The 16750-nt window shown below is 37.6% G+C and overlaps 1 protein-coding gene and 1 non-coding gene across 2 annotated transcripts in view; one reads left to right on the top strand and one right to left on the bottom strand.

Moving 5' to 3' along the window:
• The first annotated feature begins 1557 nt into the window (after positions 1–1557).
• On the top strand, positions 1558–1664 carry Trnar-ccu (transfer RNA arginine (anticodon CCU)). The gene is made up of 2 exons: positions 1558–1594; positions 1629–1664. It is a non-coding gene; the product is annotated as a tRNA-Arg (tRNA).
• Positions 1665–4416: 2752 nt separating this feature from the next.
• LOC139120671 (hexokinase-2-like) overlaps positions 4417–16750 on the bottom strand; it is a 37655-nt gene continuing 25321 nt past the window's right edge. Inside the window, 9 exon segments of the mRNA XM_070685198.1 lie at positions 4417–5364; positions 6098–6253; positions 8052–8244; positions 8725–8824; positions 9812–9903; positions 11792–11912; positions 12119–12261; positions 12604–12766; positions 14398–14608. Of these exon segments, the coding sequence (XP_070541299.1) occupies positions 5004–5364; positions 6098–6253; positions 8052–8244; positions 8725–8824; positions 9812–9903; positions 11792–11912; positions 12119–12261; positions 12604–12766; positions 14398–14608 (1540 nt within the window). The 3' untranslated portion in view covers positions 4417–5003.

The following is a 16750-nucleotide window of genomic DNA, read 5'->3' as shown; positions in this document are numbered from 1 at the left end:
TTCTCCACATTTTGAGCAACCGGTTACCCTTTTGAAGCTTTCAATCTTTGAGTGCCCCAAGCCCATTCCTCCTACCCCCGGGCCATAAATAATGACGGCTCCCTTATAACGCACGGCTTTTAGCACATCGAACACTATAATTTCCCACATCTGTAACCTTATCTCTATCTCTCTATCTAATTATTTATCTATTTATCTATTATCTATATCTATTATCTATCTATTTATCTATTACCCGGAGGTATTTATATATATATATATATATATATATATATATATATATATATATATATATATATATATATATATAACACGATTGGAACTAATTTGAGAAATTTGGATTTCATATTTTTAAATTTCTCAAAAGTGTTAGGTGCTCTTTGGCTGATTGTTGCAATATTACTAATTACTCATAAAAACAAGTGTACAACTAAAAAGAAAAGCAGATGAGCTTACATTTGCAGATCAGACAGACATTACTTCACTATCCAATTATCCCAAATTAGTTCCAATCGTGTTATATATATATATATATATATATATATATATATATATATATATATATATATATATATATATATATATATATATATATATATATATATATATATATATATATATATATATATATATACCGGCATGGGGTCACCGTGTTTTATTTATGTTTTTCACGTGGAGGGAGGGGGAGTCAGGCGCTTTTCGATGTCTGCAAAAATACCCATAGCCTCACCATCCCATAAACATTAACCGGCCTGTAATATTACATTCAGATTCAATTGGGCAGGCAACAGAGACAAGTTGTAGGGAGTTACTCCCGGAGGTAAGCTTACCATTGCCTGAATTAGGAAACTTCTACGATTCCTTGCATATGACGGCTCTTGGGCACAGCCTCTCACTAATGCACTGGGGAGACCGTAACGCGTGGGAGCTGAATATTCTCTTTAGTACATGTACTACTAACAAGGGCCGGCCTTCGGACCCACACTGCGGTCTTTGATTCTGGGCTTTTGATTGAATTATCCAAGCAACGCTGCAAGTACCTGTGCCGCGCCGTGACCCTGTATTTTGTTGGGCCCTACGAAACGCTGGCTGTCACGGTTGAGGGCGTCATTGTACACAAAATTTATGTAACCGAACGGTTACAGCCGAATGCACACGCTGTAATCCTCGAATTCCACCTCTCTCAATACACATCGATGCCCTTCCCCTTTCGTCTCTGCCACATGGTAACACGTCGTAAGAAGCGTTCATTACCGACATGGCTTTGTCGCAACGAAGGGTGGACGTGAACGGAATCCAGGCGCTGATTGCAAAGCGCTGCGGACACATGATCATGACATTGTGTACAAGCTGTGATCACAGCTGTGAACAAACCGGCACTATTGCCAGCGTATCAACTCTCTTGTTGGACTCAATCGGCTAATGACCATGTTAAACTTACATTTTGCGAACAAATTTCCCCGACGAGCACATGTCCAAACTTATTTTGAACGGATACAAAACACACTGATATGGTTGCAGAATTATAATGTGTTATGTCCCGCCCTTATTCAGCAAGCCTCCGTGGCCTAATGGATAAGGCATCGGCCTCCTATGAGTGCCAGGCTTGCATTGCCTGGGCGATAGTTAGCCGGGGATTGCGGGTTCGAGTCCCGTCGGAGGTGACTTTTTACTAAACTTTCTTTTACTTTTTCAAGACACACAAAGACAATGAAAATGTTTACAATTGCGTGCATATCGCTTCATTCTCCCTTCCGGCGTGCTTCTCCATACGCTGCACCGCTTCCCACCTTTTTGACACAATTTTGCCCAACTATAGGTTACCCTCTACGCGTTCGCTGCGTGCTGCACGTTTTATTAACGAGCCCCATCAGCGTCAGTGACAGGTAATATCGGGGTAATATCGGTGTCATGGGCATTTTCTCCTGGGTATAGACGGTCTAAATCTCTATTATTTGACTAATGGCTTTGACGGACGGAGGAATTTGGAGAAATTTAGGTTCCAAAACTATGTTCATTCGTATCAAAGAGATAGTTACGCGATCGAAATAAAATGGTTGACCGTATTGCAATCGATCAAAGCAATATTACACACATCGAATTTTCTACAGTGAAACCTGTTTAAACCGAACCCTGTCAAAACTGGAAACCTGTCAATACTGAACACCTTTTCTAGTCCCACAGAGAATGAATAAGGAACCTCTATAAACCAAACACCTCTGTAAACCGAACAGTAAGTTCTCAGTCCCCTTTGTGTTCACTTTAGACAGGTTTTACTGTAACATTGTTTCCCAATGTAAATAATATCACATGATATTGGCTTGTTCTACTCATTACGTGTTGAATAGAAATTTTCTTGTAGTTTTTTTATATCTCTATTGTCGTTTTTTCATCCTGGTGTTGGGATTCTGTGGGCATAATCCCTTTCCACCATTTTTAACCTGCAAACAATGTCCCATTCTCAGAGTAAAATTGCTGTTCCCTGAATCTATTTTGATCGGGATTTACTGCAAGGATAGGTATAGGTGCTCCTGCAAATTTTTTAAATATTTTATTTTCATCAGTGGAAAACTACCCTACATGGCCACAGTTCTATCACAGGGAAGCCACGATAAAAACCCAGCATGCAAACAAACAAACAAATGAATAAATAAATAATTTATTTATTTATTGTTTGTCTTTATTTTTGTTTGTTTGTTTTTTTCCTGGCATCCCTGTGGTTCTGTTACAGGGAAAGCCAGCTGAGTATGAACGGTGAAAATGATCAATATGTAATATCACTTGTGTAATTGACTCGGCTGTCATGTGATATGGGGCAGTATAGCAATGTTATACAATAACCTGTATCTAAAGTTTATCAGACAGTATACTCTCCAGTGTGTTTCATTTTGGATCAATATACATGTACAGTCCTTAGATTGGTGCCACTACTGTAGAAATTTCAGAAACAACTCCGAGCAATTACTCAAATGTGATAACATTCAGATCAAATTCACTTAATTTTCATTGTCAGCTGGCGTTTACCTTCAATGGTCTTTACTTGTGCAACAGTTTCAGGAACTGTGTGTATAATATGTAATGTATTATGATGTAAAAGTGTGATATTATAAAGCTAAGACCAGTATCTGGAACTGCCATACAGTATGGCACACTACCCAATGCGAGCATGGCTTAATGTTCTCTGCAATGAGAGATCTTGGGACAATAATCACTGAAAAAAACTACCAAATGTGAAATCTTCTGACTTTTCATTGATATGAATATTTTGAGGATGAGGCTGATCACAGTTCCAGGGTTGGCAGAAAACCATGACTATTTTGCAAGGCAAGGCTGTTTGTTGACTTGATGCTCATTCATTGTGATACAAATTGCAAGAATGATTAATTGCCACTCGGAGGGTGTGCTGTTTGTGGCTGTTCAGTGAAATGATAGCTTAATCCAGACACCAAACTTGAAATTGGGAAATTTTCAAATATATTCATTGACACCTTGGATTCCGGGAAATTACAAACTATCTTAATTTTGTTGGATGTTGGTGTGCATTGTCTGATGTCAGTCTATATGTATGAAGGAAAAGATTTAGATATAATCTGTATTCAAAGCCACAACACCAGTGACCTTTTACAAATATTCACCGATTTCATTTTGAAATAAATCAAATGTTATGTTGTACTTGTTATTACACTTGTGAATGTAATACTTCAATGTAAATGAACTAAAAGTATCTAAGTTTCCACACCAGAATACATTATTGGCTACAAATATACAACTACAATACATGTAACAATTTGGACTCAGACATTGTATGCTTACACATTGAAATAACACTAAAGCTATGTGATAAATATGTTGGGGTGACCCTCCTGTGATACAAGAAATTTTGCTGTCACGTAAGTGTGTTGTTTCTTTGGTTTTCAGTATCTCGTCTATTTAATAATGTATTTAGTTTTCTTACTGTTACTGAAATTGGTAAAAGTTTATTCCAGAACTGACTGCTATGGAGTTATGCCAACTTTTGAAGGAAATTTTGCATGTGTAGTTTGCCGCTAATGTGCAGTAACTTGCAAAATAATTTGCTGCATGGAGTTTGCTGCAAATTTTCAGTAACATTCAAATTAATTTGTCACAAATTTACTGCAAGGAGTGTGCCGTAAATTTTGCTGCAACGAGTTTGTAGCAAGGTTGCAGCAAGAGGTTTGCTGCATATTTGCAGCAAATTCACAAGAAACCTAATTTGCGTCTGAAAAGATGAACCACCCACACATTTGCAGCAAATAGTTTTCTGCAAATTTACTGCAAAGCTTGCGGCAAATTTGCAGTAACAGTTTGCGAAGGCCTAAAATATCAATAAGGGATATTGCTGAATAGATGTAAGTATTGTACATTACGTGCTAAACAGATCCAAGAGCCATACAGTGAGAATGAAATTGGTTTTTATCCTGTGAAAGAAATGATTGCATAGCGATACACACACTCTTACAATATCAGGAAACACACACAAATCTTTCAAAAGAGTCAGATTCAACATCTTTTGAAACATAGTTACTATTAGTATATTTTTTACATGAAAATTATTCAGGATCTTCTTTTAACTGAAATCATATTGGCAACAGTAAGAACTCTTAATGGAAAATTTTAACAACTCTTGTGACACAATTTTTCACTAGAATAATGTTGATCATAGCTTACATGTATATTAATGACAAATTTACAAAAGTTCTACAATGGAAATCTATTTCCCACTTTAAACTGAATATGGATTTTAATTGACATTTTAGACTTAAAAACTCAGAGAAATTTAAAACTTTAATTCTCACTGCGGAAATATATTAAAAAAAAAAATTCCATAGTTTTAGCTCTAAAATTCTGCCTCTTCTAAATAACAAAAGGCTAATTACTGAAGTGGTACATGTAAGTCCAAATTTGGAAGTTGAAAAAAAAGTTGCAAAAACACAGCAAGCATATGTCATGTATAAAGCATCTACATGCATGTCTAGTTATTCTCATTTGATGTTCTGACTTAGTTTTGCATGTACTGCTGCCACCAAGGCAGCACCATGGCCACTTCCATCGTGTGCCAGTACCAACTTGATTTTCTTATTTGTTGAGAGAATGTCCAATGCATCGTTCATGATATCATGGAACTTAGGATGCTTTTCATACAATGATCCATCGATGCCCACGGTGACTTCAGACACGCCGAGTTTGTCCACCACGGCACTGATGCCAGCCGACACAAGTCGTGCTGCCCTGGTTGAAATGACCTGACAGACTTTTCTAACCAGTTTACAATCTTCAAGGGTGGGTTCAATGTCAAGATCCCTCAGAATCCTTTCGCAGACCTTATACTCCCCTTCTGGTTCCCTGAAAGTACATGTATGTTGAAATATGATATGGAGCATGAGAATTGATTAAGAACTTGATATATGATTTCATATTTGGCACTATTACAAAAGTGGTATTGCCAGAAACTGCAGATGACATCATACCTGCCACGGACAAAGCACAGTAGTCCATAATTGCAATGTATTGTACCACTTCTGTAATCATGCTTTACATGTATGTTTCCCATGTGGTATATTTTAGAAATTCAGTTTACGCCGAGTGCTGTGAAAGAAATACACAGTTGTAACATGATAATTCACAATTTCTGAATTTTAATAGACTTGCTCCTGATGATAAATTTTAAAGAAATCAGTCATGTATGGTAGCTTGTCAAATATCTGGCAAGGTTTCACCTTGATGAGTGAGAATTTTGGCTGCAACTATAAGCACAGATGCACTCAATCCATTGGATTCTGTGTAACTTGAGGCTCATGACACAGCTAGCATTAAAGTCACCCTACTGTTCACTGCCAAAAACTGAATGTAATCACACAGGTGTGTTTATATATGACCCATACTCAAATCACACACTTGCATCAAGACTTTTTGGTATGTGACCAATCTCAAAAGTTTGATCATATTGCTTCTTCAAAATTGTTTTGACACCATATGAAAAAATAATTGATAGGAAAACTTTGCATGTGTATCACCTCGTGTATTCAGAAACTGTAAAATAATATTTTGATTTCTTACTCGGCCAAAAATAACCTACCCTTCTATCTCAGAGAGGAACTTGGTTTCAAATTTTAGGTTGGTTTTCAGGGCCTCAGACTGTCTTCCATCGAAAATCAACTTATGCTCGGCAAGTTGGCAGAGGATGAGACGGACAATGTCACCGAGGTAATGTCCGGCTATCATCTTCTCAAAACTGCAACACAGGAGAAATCAAGTATGGTTAAATACAGAAAACATGCATAGACCTTTCTGTTGTAGTCACTAGTCGATGTCATATACTATTGGTCTTTCTGTCAGACAACCAGCATTGCACTGAATACTTGGTGAAGATGGCGTCATCTTATTATGTCATTCCACATTTGATAACAAAGAATTCAAAATATTGAAAGGTTTCTGAGTGCTGAACCTCTTCTTTTGGTGCCCAAAATTTCAACCGAATCATGTCAGGTTGTTCATAGTGTGGTTGCATGAAAACAAACCACTGAAATGAAATTGATTCAGAAAAAAATTCTGAGTTGCTACAAATGAAATATCTCTTGCGCACATGTACTAAGTAGTTGGACACAAAGCTGTCACAAAAATTAACCGATGAATACTCTTGTAAGACTAGTCAGTTAACAATTAGACTATCTGAAAACAGTATTCTGCTTATCATTCATGTACCTTGTACAGTAAATATAGAAAAAATATCCCTAGGATCAGTGTCAAACTGTAATATGGCCTTCCTAGCATCATCGTCGTAAACCACGCGCCTCTTTACCCTTGATTTTTGCGTAGGTCAGTGGAGCAGAAATTATGCTCTGGCTCACGAGAATGAGCTAGCATATTAACCCAACTGTTTTGTCAACTTACTCTCACTAACAAGCATACTTGTATCAAATTAAACAGACTGTCATATTATTTGCAGGACATATTTCCTTTGGAAATAAGAAATTATATTTGGCAATTTTGATTTATTTGCCCTGCTTATCAAAAAAATGTGAAAAAATAGACTAAACTTACACAAGATCAATGAATGAGTTGAAATGTGTGCATGCTCAAATGATGATTTTGATCATTAATTTAAAAGCTGAATTGGTTTTTTTTTAAAAATTGAGTCACTTGCTGTTGTATGGCTTCAGAATGCCGGGCCAAGACATAGCTATAACAGCATTGGACTTGCTTCTACTCCTAGATCATGTAAAGACAACCTAAAATGTGCAGATTAAAAGGGTTGGGGAGGGGGTCATCACAACTGCGCCCTTTCCACTTTCTTGACCAAACACAATTGATGTATTTCATGCACGATATCTAGATGCATCATGTAAACATAGCTGCAACATTTAAATTTTATGATTTACATTATGACAAACATGTTTGAACCTTCAACAATCGCCAAAGAAGCTTAGATACAGTATTTACAACGGTTGTATGGGTCCCATACAACATTTGAGTACAGTTCTAATGTTCCGCTCCCTTTAATAGTAAAGCTAGGACTGAGCACACTTTTTCTTCAGGTGTGCCCTGGTCAAGAAGCAAAATTAAGTATGGTAGAAGACGTACCTGGGGGGAATTCAGACACTCAAATTTTTACAAAACTTCTATATTCAGATTTTAAAAATTTTTTATAATGGTTATATTGGTAGTTAGCTGCTTGTGTGGTTTCATTTTGAAGCTTGTGAACAAAATTTTCACCACCTTGGTTTTGCTAATACCAAAAAATGTAATTTGCCCCACAGAGTTAACATAAGGAATAGAGGCCAATTTGAATTTCAAATATCTGTAAAATTTTGGTAATTCCTTCATGTAATTCACAGTGCACAGTGACCTCTGATTTTTATTTCTAATGTGAAAGAGAATGGTTTAAAGATTCCTAGAGAAACTTTGACCAAAAATTTCAAACTTTCAGTTTTGAGGCATATACTACCTAAATGATACACATCGATATGAATAAAGAAGGTCAAATTTCAGAAAAAATTGTGATATTTTTTCAATTCTGAATTCATACTTACAGTTGTCTACCTTTGTCTACTGAAGGCATGTCAATCTCATAGTCAATGGGAGTCCTAAAATCATTCAGCACCCCGTCGTCTCCGAAGGCACCCCATTCTGCATCAATCAACACCTCCCTTGGTTCATTCATGTCTCCATTCCACAGCTCAACATTCTCAAGCTTCTCAATGAAACAACAGTTACAACCAGTACCTGCGGAATTTCAAAGAAATTTGCTACGTGAAGGCAATGACCTATTTTAAACACATTTACACTATTATCCCATACCTGCCTTAACTCTTCTGATTTTCTTTCTCTTGTTACTCTTACTTAAGTTTAGTGGTACTTGTTCTTTTGAAACATAGTTTTTTGATTGGCTCTAAACACACATCAAACATGGCATCATGGGCTCCCCCTCCTATCTCTCAGTCTGAGCTCTCACCCTGAAGAGCGCCCTCAAGCGATGAATCTTCGGTTTTGTTCCCAGGACACTTTCCAGTTCAAGACAAGTTATTTCAATTATGATTTATGATTCATCAATCTTATAATTCCCTATTCGGGAAATAATAACCAGTTTCTTAAATACCTTAATGTACATAGAGATATTTGCAAATGTATGGAGCAAATTATTCAAATTCTTGCAAACTATGCTGTAATCCACAGGATTCTAGAAATCCCGTCTATTTTACTTACCGACAATCAGACCAACTTTACAGTCTCTGTGATCATAGGCACATGACATGAGAGTTCCTGTTGTGTCGTTGATGATGGCCATCAAATCAAGCTCAATTTTCTAAAAACAAATTTTAGGTGAATGAAATAGCAAGTGAATAAAATTATGCTAAACCAGGGATTATGATGGATTCAGCTGTGAAAATCATGGCTCAATGTCAGACCAATGCACAAACTATGCAGTTTGAAAATACAGCGTACACTTTCCCTGAAGACGCTAGGTCATCCCACTTTTTGGTCCTTTTTTTGTTGAAAATTAACACAAATCCCTTCTCAAAGTAAAATCTTTGGGCTAAACTAAGAAGCAAGGTATATATTATGGTACTTGTGGTCCTAAAGTAAAATCAGATAAATTACACAGATGATCAAGACACGACCATGGTCCAGGAATGGAGGGGGATCTTATGAGGGACACGGAGGAAATTAAGTTTCACCCTGTTGGAAGGGTACATTTATTATTATTTCATATATACATTGTGGTTTTGACCTCATTTGTCTTGTCATGCAGATTCTTATCACTTTTTATAATTGTTGACCTTTGAGCCTTTCCTTCTCAGATTTTCAGAGACTATTGTCAAGAATTTAGTGTTGTTGTTGCAACTATAGTTTGATACAAGTTCATTGCTTTAGTTAAACATTAACATAATTTTCGACTTGGATGTATCTGGGCTGTGGGACAATGTCTGAGATTTATTTGCACGCAAACATGCTAAAAGTAACTAAAGGCGGGCCTTTTTGATCATAAAATTAAATGAACAGAACATGTGGATACGACAGCATGCTAAATGCACGGGACAACACCGTAAATACACGCCAGAGAACATTGAGCATGAAATTCTCAAGACAATTGTACAAGACAACATGATAATGAACAACATGATTTTATAGCTTTGTGAAACTAGTGCGCCCTCAAGCTTATTATGAGTGTCATTATCACTCTACACTACAGTACTGTGACATTCTCGTAGTCGTACGCGTTTATAGCGAATCTTTCTCATCTGTGAACTCTAAATCAAGCCCCAAACTAAGTTGCATCAGATAAGCTTACCCGTTTTTTCAACTCTTTGCTGAGAAGTTCCCCTACATCTTTTCCTTCAACGCCTGACGCATCGATAGTTTTCGTCCAAATATTTAGGACAGCTGACGAGGGAAGTAAAAGTAACGCTTAAGTAACCAAGCGTAAGAAAGAAACTTAGTCCCCCTCCTTGGTTTAACCTATGGTCAACTTCCAGGGTAGGCATGTGCATGGAAGACAACTTCGAATGACAACGTAGTCTACATAGTCGTGCGGACGGGTGGAAGAACGTGGTGCTACAGGCACACATGTACACATGTTCACACAGTTTGCTCAGTATTCGGGCACATGGTCAGGCGCCCTCTCGAGCCGTTAACATGGGGAGGGGTGTTTCGGGCTGAATCTCCGTAATATTGATTTAGGGAGCATTCGTTTTTTACGGGGAGGGGGGGGGATCGGTGGAATTTGAGCGACAAATGAAATGTAAAAAGCGACCTCTCCTCCAAATCAAATTTCATAAAATTGACCCTTCCCCCAAAATTCATCAAATGTAAAATGTGACCCTCCCCCCCCAAAAAAAAAATCATCCATCAGAGTTGACTCATTAACCCTTCGCACCCTATGGCCTTGGCCTGAAAAATTAGGCCCTTCAAAAGTTTTTGCAAGAAAAAGAGTTACCCAACCCTTGAATTTTCATGCACAAAAAACAGTGACCCTCCCCCAAGATGTCACAGTCGGTATCAGTAATATCTTAATTGAATTAAAATGTCCCATTTGACCTTTGAACTTTCATAGAATCCTTTTGAACTTTACGAATAATTACTGGGTGAAATCCCAATATCATATTGGTTTTTCAGATCTGCTCTTTCAAATATAATATTTTCGTCAAGAAGTACATTTACATCAATTGTCAAACTTTTTAAAGCACTGATTTTAATAGCTAGTTTTGTATTGTAAAAAAATATTCAAAGTTTCCTCACATACCAAAATGTATAGAGAATCAACATTTATGGTGAAATTCCAAAATCAAATTTCTAGCACACACATGAACTTGTAATCGCCCTAGTCTAATCAAGTACATTAATATCAATAATCAAGAATACATAAATACACAGATTTAGCTAGTTTTGTATTTAAAAGAAATTATTCAGTATGTATAGAGGACTAAGCAGCATTTTGTTGAAATTCCGAAGTCAATTTTTTTCCATATTCCAAACCTTTGTAAAATTTGACCCCTTCCAATCATTGCGTAGGTAATTTTTTCCCTTTGTCCTAAATTGTTTTCAAAGGGAAAAAAGTTCTCTTGAAAAGCGTAGGCAATTTACAACTGAAGTACAAAACTTCCTAATAGGACTAATAAGGGTGGATGGGGTGGGGGACTCGGTGTCTCACACAGTGCCAAGGCCAGTTGTGGCACTCTCACGATCATCCAAGACTTCCTCAGTCACAGCCAATCAACGGCCTCTGGATGTTTCCTTCGAAACTTCCAACGAATCACTGATGAAGGCAATTTCGGCATGAATACAGTAGCGTTGCTGCTGGTGTCATTTCCTTTTATCTCTGTTTAGGTACGTACTTTGTAGCTATCCCATAAGATCCACCCCAACCCAAATAGCTCCGTATATCTCTACTGACAAAATATTTGAACGCTTTACTTCGAATTCGAACTGCTATTAAATATTATATGCTATGTATTGTAAGTGCAAATGGTTTATAGATCGAGAAAGCTTTACAGTGGGGGGGAGAGAGAGAGAGAGAGAGAGAGAGAGAGAGAGAGAGAGAGAGAGAGAGAGAGAGAGAGAGAGAGAGAGAGAGAGAGAGAGAGAGAGACTCGTCTACGGTATCTGATGGTAAAAGAATCACACATTATACTAAACGTGCATCTTACGCCCATCCAAAACAAACTGTTTGCGCAAAGGAAGTAAGGAAATTGGCTGCTACGCAACTGTTATTTGTTATTTGCACATTGTCCTTGGGGTTCTGATGCTTTAATACCATTGCTGACCAACATACCTTTATTCACGCTTGTATGAGTGCATGGAAAGGAAAAGGTGAATCCAAGTGGAAGACGTTGTCCTGAGAGGCCAGCTTCCTCCATGAACCTTGCGAGGCAATCAGCAATGTAACCAAACAACTGAAAAAGAGAATCAGAAATGTCATACGCAGGACATTGATATTAATAAAATATGGTTCGTTGTGCAATTTTGATTATTTCTCCTTATTTATCGTCCTGCCTTTGTTTATATTTATACATATGTATGTATGTATGTATGTATGTATGTATGTATGTATGTATGTATGTATGTATGTATGTATTGTATTTGAAGAGAAATTGCCTACCTGTTCACCTGTACCTCGCATAACTTCATTGGTTAATCTATAACTACGATTACAGGTTTCCACCTTGCTGCCGTTATGAAGACGTAGATTAAGTACGCGGAAATTACTACCACCCAAGTCCAAGGCTATGTAATCCCCACTCTCTGAATTTCAAAATAATGACAGAGAATTAGATTTCTAATATGGCATCAGTGTACCTGCCGTACAATTCGTTGCATCATCATCATCATCATCACCACCACCACCACCACCACCACCACCACCACCATCATCATCATCATCATCACCAACATCATCATCATCATCATCGTCGTCGTCGCTACACGGTCGACATGACAGCCTACGCTGTGAACAACTTCACATCATCTAGACTACAAAACAAAATATTTCCCCGATGAAATAAGTACATATGTATTGCATGAACCAAAGTAAAACATTATGAGTGAGTCCCCTGATTTAAAAATGTAGATCCACACACTTCATACCTGTTCCAGTCGGTACACTCCTTACATGTGTTGGTAGCATTTTAACAGTAGCAGTAGGGTTAGTATCTTTGGCAAGTCCCCTGAATAATTCCTTGTATAACCTCTGTTTGACGTCTTTGTAGTTTTCAAATGTCAGCCGAAAAGGCTCCAATATGGTATCTACCTGTCACTCACAATGAGGGAATAAATAAATAAATAAATAAATATATAAATAAATAAATAAATAACTAAATAAAAGTTAATTGAGTAAGTAAGTTGCCGCTTTACGAAAGTTTGAAAAACGACGAAAATTTTTGCATATTCGCATTTTTGTAATTTAACCTACTTTGATCTTTTGCACCATTTTCCTAGCATATCAAGATTTTGAGTTGACTTTATCACAGGCGGTATAATTTGCTATCTTATGCATGCTTGATTACAATTTTGACAATCAGTAAGAAAAAATATCTAAACAAGATCGTGATAAGATAGGGTATTCTCATCTTTTTATTTTCACTAAAACCCCAGAGAACTGTCAAAACTAATGTGCACATCATGAGACACATGCATGTTCATAAATGCACACGGGAAATTTCATACATACATACATACATACATACATACATACATACATACATACATACATACATACATACATACATACATACATACATACATACATACATACATACATACATACATACATACATACATACAGAAAGACAGACAGACAGACAGATATACAACACGTGCTCAGGCGGCTTTTCATTTGCGATGAGTGATAATCAGTCACATGTTGTAGGTGATTAAAACTTTGGCATTGTTTTTTTTTTCTGCAGCTTAGAGTTCTAAATTATACAAATTATTTTTGGATTGTATGAAGAAAGACACGTGTTTCTGACAACGCAGTGAAAGTTCACAATGACATATTTATCAACAGAAAAATAGATATCTGAAAAACTGCCTAGTCATCATTTTTTTCGCAGGTTCTTTTGTAAAAAAAGGAACAAATATTGCCAATTTATCTCGAAATCTAGCGAAATGCTGGAGTTTTTTGGATGTATATATTTCAAAGAGACTTCCAAATCTTTCTTGCAATTTTCGGGAAAATGAGAGTATCAAAAAGATGTTTTCTTTCATTTCTCCTTGCAAACCATGGAATTGGCCGACACTACACTAGCTACCCCATGGTAAGTGCCATGCCTTAATGGTACCAGAGTACCATTTTAAGTAATTTCTGATGTTTCTATCGAATGTTTGCGATTTCTACAAAGCAATGCCCAACATCACGGTCTGCATCCAAAAACTACAAGACTAATTTTTCAGACGCCACGATCAATTCTGGCATATGATGGGCCGTTCAAGTAACATGCGATGTGTCGAAACCCGGTGTTCAAATATTATAAACAGTTTCGGAGATCTATCCGTAAATAAGTTCAGGGCATCAACAAATTTATCAGCAAATTGATCCAGTTTTAGTAAGCAGGAAGGTTTCTTTCGTTCAAATATTAAGTTGAGTTTCCTTTCTAAATCTCATCTGCACTGTGCAACTGTGTCTCAACCGTTACGACAGACTGCAGACGCCGAGTTCTATGGGCGCTGTAGAGATTATTTCTTGAAGACGCTGTAGATAACAATCTGGAGATAATAGTCAGGATTGTTGATGCTTGTAGAGTGTGGTTTATCATTCGGGATAGGACAAAATGTCGCTGTCATTTATGACCTTTGTTGACAGACACTTACATGGGAAATGACGAAGAACAAACCGATGGATTGCGCATGAGAAACTGGATATAGTTATACCAATATTCTTACCGTGACAGCCGGATTATTAGCCATGTTAATAAAACTGAACTTGGCGTTGTGGAGTGCGGGTATTGGTGGTTCACTATGAGATCTGTCTTGAAAGGTCAACAATTTAAACATGGAATGGTAAATCTTTAACTTGGACACGTACACCTTATGCAAGCGTTGGTTTTTGAATGTGGAGTCAGTGACCGAAAACGATTTCTCAGCACCTGGATTACTGGTGTGAAATTTGTACGCATGGAAAAGCGTATGAAAGCCTTCACCGCCGACTTTCTCCCATCACCACTCGTATCACATCGTAAGTCTAGTACATTCATTTTACAAATTTCAGCAAGCACGTTTTCCTTTGAATTTTGGTATAACTAGTATACTACTTACATTGCTTTCTCGCCCAGTGACGTACGCACCACCCGCGCTACGTCACTGGTGAGGCAGAATGATGAAGACTGTGTGGTAGAAGGACTGTGGTGTATGGCAGATTAGGCGAGTAGCGAATGGTGTGTGGCATGTGAGTGGAATTGGAAAGAAACACCATAACGTGCAAATTTCGACAAGAGTACGAGTTGAGTATCATACAATAACGCACGTTTATATGATACACCTGATATATCCATTACAATAACTTTACCTGCCCATTCATGCATTTATATCAAATGCAAATCAAATATTGCTAGCGAGATTAATTTTTTTTAGGAAGCGTTCATATCTAGTCGCCAGGGTACAACTGCACATCCAGGGGCCGGTACAATTGCACATCCGGAAATTCGAAAACTTCAAAAGTGCAGAGGGGTGAGCTTTATACCCACTGCGTAGAGGCTGAGGGTGTCACTTGATTTTCAACGGTGACTCTTCAGGTGTTTTCATCCTTTAATGTCACTTGTACAAAATCTTCATTTATACATGTGTTTTTTGTCTTACACTGCGTGTCTTTCCAAGTCTATACACAGTAACGTTGTTATCAGCATAGTGGAAATGACATGTTCCTTGCATGGGTTGACTGAAGTATTGCAAACTATAAGTAAAGTTTAAGCTGTAAGTTCAAACAAAGAGCTTTTGCAAATTCAGTTTTTGCTGTAGGTATCTCTACTATTGTTGTCTAGCTGCTATTAAAACAGAACGCATAAAACTTATCTCGGGCAAGAGAAACAGCCAAATATTAATCAAAAGCATCGATAACTTTGTCTGTTATTATCAACTTGTATTAACATTGAATGTTATGAATAGGAAATATGAATAGAAAATATATAAAGAATATGTTTGTATTGTAACTCTCTTAAAATGATGCCGCGGGCTAGATGTTCCCCTCATATCCAGAGGTCATTTTGGAATATATGGCTTCCTGAGCAATGTTAAAGAGGCACTCCCACTTGGTAACATTTTTAAAACACATTTTTTTAATGCCAACGGTCGATATTTGACATGGCGACTGCGCGCGGATCGCGAGATATCGATAAAAACATATCCTCAAAAGTTAAAGTTTGAATTCCGGTGGCCCACCTAAATTCAGCTTCCGAATATAGAACGTTCGGCATTGGGGCCATTGTCAACTAAGCTATGGAGTACGAGTCTACGCTGATGCTGCTGTACGCCACAGTAGTACCACTCGCGTCGGTGAGCGGTCATATCCCATGGGAGAAAGCCGAGGACTACTGACTCGGCAAAAAAAACGAAAAACAAAGTTTGCTGATTCCACAAGAATTCGCATAGGTGACTAGCACAGATAGGTGCGGTTGATACATAGTATCACAGAGTATCATAGACAGAGTGGCAACACCTATTGTTTAAGGCGTGAAGCGGTTACGTAAGCAATCTGTGTTTGCCTCGCCTCACGAAGCTCTTGGCTCTCTTTTCCGAAGAGTGCCGACCATGCACCCTTCGTAATTTTCGGATTTTCACCAATTGTTAAGGGAAAGTATGTTCGACAAAGTTTGTGTTGTTGTTGTCGTGTGGTGCTGATCGGAATTGATGTGCTGGCAAAAACGGGAGTGTTTTGAGCTTCAGGAAAGTGGTTTTACCGTTTAAAAATTCCTCTCATATTTTTATGAATATATAATGAGTGTGTTTGAACCAAATTTGAAAGTCTTTTATCGATACTGTCTGGTTTTACTCAATGGTTTACGGTCAGTCATACAGTCTTTTACACGTGCGTCCAGAAAGGACATGTTTATGAAACTGCTGGCGTGTTATGTTTTGATTGGCGTGAAGCAGTGTTTCTGGCCTGAGAGCTCACAAAGTAACTATGGTTGCTACGCGACTGGCAGTACGATGCCATCTCGTCGTATGTTTCGCATAATCTCGGTTAATTATCAACCACAAACAAAGCCTCCAAAAAGTTTAACACCTTTGAAGCTCATTTTAA

Source organism: Ptychodera flava, chromosome 20 (assembly GCF_041260155.1).
Source record: "Ptychodera flava strain L36383 chromosome 20, AS_Pfla_20210202, whole genome shotgun sequence".
NCBI lineage: Eukaryota > Metazoa > Hemichordata > Enteropneusta > Ptychoderidae > Ptychodera > Ptychodera flava.
The sequence above is the reverse complement of the archived record's forward strand: the minus strand, read 5'-3'. Positions and strand labels throughout refer to the sequence as shown.